At 46.9% G+C, this 5,737-nt stretch overlaps 1 protein-coding gene across 2 annotated transcripts in view; it reads right to left on the bottom strand.

The window, feature by feature from the left end:
- The window catches only part of LOC116852695 (protein kinase C, brain isozyme), an 82,352-nt gene that overhangs the window by 17,133 nt on the left and 59,482 nt on the right, over positions 1–5,737 (bottom strand). Inside the window, exon 4 of one of the 2 annotated variants that reach the window (XM_032833303.1) lies at positions 5,024–5,132. The exons of the other annotated variant lie outside the window; for it this stretch is intronic. Within the exon in view, the coding sequence (XP_032689194.1) occupies positions 5,024–5,132 (109 nt within the window). The remainder of the gene's footprint in view (positions 1–5,023; positions 5,133–5,737) is intronic. 2 annotated transcript variants of the gene reach the window in all.

Here is a 5,737-nt window from a genome sequence, read left to right on the forward strand (position 1 = left end):
AGATATATATATATATATATATATATATATATATATATATATATATATATATATATATATATATATATACATATATAAATAGATAGAGAGAGATACACGTTCACGTGCATGCACGACAAACATTGTCTCGCGCGTGTATATACATATGTACACGAATTCATATACACACCGTGCGTCGGTGATTGAGCGCGTACACGCGGTGAAATTCGCGAGCGCGCCGCGTTGTTTCGAGGAAAATAAGTTTGAAAAGCTGCACGGAGAGGAAGGGGAATATAACAAAGAGATACTGCAAAAATAAGGAGCGCGGGCAAACGCTAAGCCAATATTAAACCGCCGCTATGCAACCGGCGGATGTAACGAAACTCGCTCATACCTCACAACTTAAATGAATTTTATTTTCTCCAGGAGAATTTCCATCGCGCCGCGAGGTACTTGAAACATGAACAAAAGTCAAATCGAGATAACAAGCCTGTCCCGTGAGAGAACGGCCGTGTCAGATTTATCGGAGGGAATCTGTCGTTATTCGAATTAATTAACGCGAAATAAATCTTCCGTGACCTATCAGATCATAGATCAATTTAATTAGCGGCCGAATTAGCACTCCGACTATGGGAACTTTACCGTGTGTACGCGCGCATGTGTAGCACCGTGTGCATACAGTCACTAAAAATAGCGATAATACGCCACTGGTTCTTGCTCGAGGGTGCTGTTTAAATCGCATTATATACAAAATCTATACATATGTACAAACACCGGGAGCGCGTGTGAAACACGCATAGGTGAATGGATGTTCGATGAACATAGCCAACGAGGGGTGCACGAGATGTCGTTGTCTCGTACAAACGTCGCGGGGGGTTAAGAACGCGCCGTATTATGAATAAGCGACGGGTGAGAATAGGTGACGAATGCAAGGAAAGCGGTATTATTCAAATATCTTCCCACACACTTTACGGAGAGAGCGGCGGGAAGCACAGAGGAGAGGGAAAGAGCTGGGAAGTGTACAGCAATACATAGTTTGTGTGATGACACGATTAAATATGTACCAAGGCCGAAAGTAATATACCTACGGTATAAGGCCGATAACGATCGCGTTAATATTGTACGTACGTTGAATGGGAACGCACTACACCCAGCTCGAGTAACACACTCGAGTACGAATCGCAGGGGTTGATACGGCCGATTTTCTCATTTTTCTCTTTTCTTCCCGAACAAGACATTCTCGCGGGTAAACAGTAGTACCATCGTAGACAGAAATGATGCACCATGTGAGTGATTCGAGGGAGATGAACCGATCAGCGCGTACACGCTTCTTCCTGGCCTCGCCGGGGAAACTTGCGCGAGGTAAACGCGAAGGGTGAGTTTTGTTGGACGCGATATCAACACGACTAACGCGTCTATCTCCCCTCGAACGTTTTCTGTGCCACTCGTGCGCGAAATTCCACGTGGAGATGTATGCAGCAGACAACGTTGGCGCGCATTTCTGTATACCAGCCGGTGTGTAATCGCGCGTCTCACGTCGTCCCGGAAGCTCTTTCGTGGAGCTTGCGACAGAAGGAGGCGGCCGCGAGATAGCTGCGAGATGGAACGGTGCTTTGCACTGTTGAAGAGACGAGCCCCGTCGGCGGATGTAGCGTTCTTTCGGGTGCAACGCGGCGGGGGATGATTGCGCGATCTAAAGCCGTATAAAACCCGCAACGAGGACGTCGGTGCGCCGAAAGCCACGCTCGAATGAAGAAACCTGGGCTTCTCTAAAACGGAATCTGTCGCGAGAGCTTGACGCCACGACGGCTAGGCTTATTTCGACGAGTCTCGAATTCGTATTTGCAACCCGGGCACGTGGCGAAATCGAGACGGCTATAATTAAGACGAGTACACGGAAAAAACGTTTGGGTGAGTTAACCAAATATGAGCGAACCAGAAAATTCTGGTAACTTTAACTGGAATTTCTGATTCGTTCATATTTTACCAGAGAGAGAGAGAGAGAGAGAGAGAGAGAGAGAGAGAGAGAGAGAGAGATGTCTAGTTAATCCAACCAAACTTTTTTTCCGTGTAGTTAGTGAGAACAATCCCCACGTTGATTCGCGACTCTCTCTCGGGATAAAAAGAAAACTTCAACACGACGATTTCTTGCGGAACGTTACATTCACCTCTTTGCTATTTCCGGACTAACACATCTGCGAAGAGTTACGGTTGGATGAAGCGAAAAATTGATTTTAACTCTCATATGAGAGTGCTAATAGTAAATTGACTTTAGATTAAAACTGGCGGAGCTTCGATGGCTTCGACCGAGAATCCTGTTAAAGAAGAGCAACGAATCGAGATAATTTCTCGCGTTCAGGCTGTTTTCACGCGGTGGAAACGACACACAAGCGGATAATCGAGTTTGAAGGTAATCACCGCACCACGTCTGACCGTTTCCGACAATTTCTACTTGTGCACGAGCGATTGCATAATTTTTTTTACGGGAAGTCGCATGTGCTTAATGTAATACGAACAGCAATAAGCGGCTCCCGCACCGTTTGGGTCCCGACGTTGAGTCGGGCTTCTGTTAACGTGGTTAACGATAGAAACGGTCGATGGACTATTCGTTAGGTTTCCGAGCGCTCTGCGATCAAATTGCGTTCCGCGCGGACGCAAAGAACTTGTTCGATTTGCCGAGTGATTCGATTTGTTCTCATCCACAGTTCGTTTTACAGATCGTTTTACAAATCACAACAGAGAAATAACAATATTCTTAACATAAGAACTACGGGCGTGAAAACTGTATAGATGCAACAACAATTTTTTATGCAATTTATTACTTGAATTTGCATTAATATTTTTTCTAAATATTGTAAATAATGTAGTTGTAACAACCGTTTTCTCCGTGTGGCAATTTCTCATTGACACGACCCTCACTCGGGGCCAACTCGGCAGCCGACCGAGAAAATTTGGCGATACCAAGCGTTATCGCGTTGAAGGGAACAGCTAAATGTCGCGTCTTGCGTCGCGTGAAGTTATTATTCGACTTTGGACTTTAGAAGAGCACAAAAGTCGCGAACGCGAAAGGAAGGAATCTCGCGAAAATACGCAGGAACGAGTGGCACAGTCACGTAACGAGTGAGCATCCTGGGAGAAAGCTCTCCGCATCATAAACTCTCAAAGTAATCGCGATTTCGAGCACGGTTGAAGTCCCGATCGCATTTTCCATAATATTTTCAGACGTGTGTAATATTTCCACATTTTTCAGCCCGAAAATCACGACTTCGAAGGATTTGCGAAGTAATGCACGATTTTCCCTCTCTCGACTTGAATCTCGATCACTGCGATCGCGACGATTTCTGTTAATTCCACCAACCGCGAAACTTCGCATCGGATCCTCCCAGGCAGCCAGGGCAACCGGAAGTTGTTGCTTCGTAATCGCGTGCAAAGCCTGCGCCTCGGGGCAGTCCGTCTGCTCGGACAAAGTGCCTCATGGAGCGGGACATCGTCGGACAAACCGTCCCTGTAACCCACCCTGCTCGAAACGGATGCGAGTGCTGGAGATACGAGTTTCGAGTCACCTGATCCGTACATTTCCGATGCTCACCACTCTCCCGGGGGTTTCGCGGACGACGCAGAAAATCCAGGGTACATTTGTTACTCGTACCGAAGTCGATATCGCGCCCCATCTGGATTCAACCGACATTTATTTCTGTCCAACGTCCCGATATCAACATCGGTGAGCTTTTCGACTGACGCGCGGTCTCGTAATCAAATTTTTCACGTTCTAATAAGAGATGCATTTCCCCTCGACGTCTCAACAAATTCACACCGGTCGCGATTCCACTTTTTTATTCGTTTATTCGCACAAAAGTAAGACTTTTTTGTATATTACGTTGTTTCTATATTTTTTTTCTGTTGTATGTCAAAAGAACACATTTCCGTTTAATTAAATAAATAAATAAATTCATACTTTTTACAACATGAGAATGTAGGAAACGGGTCGATGAAATGTCTCTAAAAAGAAACGTATCGATTTATTCCCGGACAAGGGAATAATTCCCGGAAAATTAATGAACGCCTTTGCGAATAATTCGTGGAACAATTGGCTCGCGGTTCGCATTCTCTCGGGCGACAGATGACGCTAATTAATCGACGGTCTATTAACGGCACAAAGTGGTAACACATATATATATATATATATATATATATATATATATATACCTCTCTCTTTCGGAACACGCTAAATTAGCCGCGACCACTTTAAAGCGACTTAACGCGCCGCGAGATAAAAGCGAACGGCGCGGCTTAATTGCCATGTATTTTTGCATGCCGGCTGTTCGTACCGCGCGTCCTCGCTATCTGTGAAAAGCCCTGCATCTGGGTCTCCGAACGGCACGAAACGAGCGCGCAACGATGAAGAGCCGCGATATCGATACGTAACTATTAATAGCGGTACAACGAATTACCGTTCGCATCGCGCACCGCCGTCGATGGATTTTCGATATTCTTTTTTATCGGTGTTTCTCGCTTTGTCCTCCGTAATAACAATAGCCCCGCGGCTGTTGGAGCGCTTTAGCGAAACCGTAACATCATCACTACAGCCTCAGCGTAACGCGAGCATCGCTATTAACGAAAAATCATTACTTTAGAAAGATTTACGTTCCCGACCCGGTTTTCATCGAAAACCGTCTCTACTCTCTCGCGTCGCGTTTGCATTATTATTTCGACGTGAAACAAATGGGGAAGAGAATCCCCATCTGGCGAGATATCCCGCAAAATTGACATTCGAAATTTCGGACCTTGCCGTCGGATCGATCATCCCGTCGGGACAGAAATTCGGACGACCCAGATGGGAGACGCATTCCTGCGGAATTATGACGGGACTGACGGGGCGTGGGTGGTGTAGGTAGTGTGTTGTCGATGGTGGTGGCGGTGATGGCGGTGACAGCAGGTCGGGGGATCGATGTGCGAGATATCTGACCGTTTGATGATTCGGCGTGCCGGTGACGCGCGAGCGCGCGGGCTCGGGCTCGGTTTCTTGACTTAGCTTTCTATCTACCTGAACACTTGAGTCCCTGATGGGCGATACCGTGAAGCATCGAGCCGCAGTGGTCGCAGAAGGTCGGCGTCAGGAACGTGAACACCTCCCATTTGTGCTTTTGGCTCGCCTGGGAACAAGAAAGAGGGGCCCGGGGAAGCCCGGTCCTTCATTGTGGTCTAATCCTGTGGCAGAAGATCGAGAGAAACGGCGGCGTGCCGATCGATATATCCCACGGGAGTCCCAGAGCTCGGGGAAGGAAAAGCATTAAGCCCATTCCCGCGATTTCCCCTTTCCCCAGCGTTCCTTCTTTCTTTTCGTTTTTTTTTCTTTCACGCGGCGCTTTACCCTTCGCACCAACCCCCAAAAGCTCAAGTGAGGCAGAAGCAACGAGGTGGGAGTATGTGCACGTGGATCACGTGATGAACATTGAGGATGAAGAAGGTGGAGCAAATAGCACGATCACGGTGAACATCGTTGATGAGAGAGTGTGCCGCGCACACAGGTGCAACGCGGACTTATCCTTCGTCCTCTCAGTATCGACACCTGCGGCTACTATGGTCATATTACGACTCAACATATCTAAACGCTCTTTCTTTGCGCAAAGTTCCCAGCTTCGGTCGCTTCTTGCGAGAGTAACAGAAAAGCACGGAGGTCGCTAATAAATAATTGGCACAGCGATCATTAATTCATCATGATTTATCGATAAGTCGAGAGAGACGGAGATAAGGAAAT

Source organism: Odontomachus brunneus, unplaced genomic scaffold (assembly GCF_010583005.1).
Source record: "Odontomachus brunneus isolate Ranch 3 - 2012 unplaced genomic scaffold, Obru_v1 Obru_scaffold_006, whole genome shotgun sequence".
NCBI lineage: Eukaryota > Metazoa > Arthropoda > Insecta > Hymenoptera > Formicidae > Odontomachus > Odontomachus brunneus.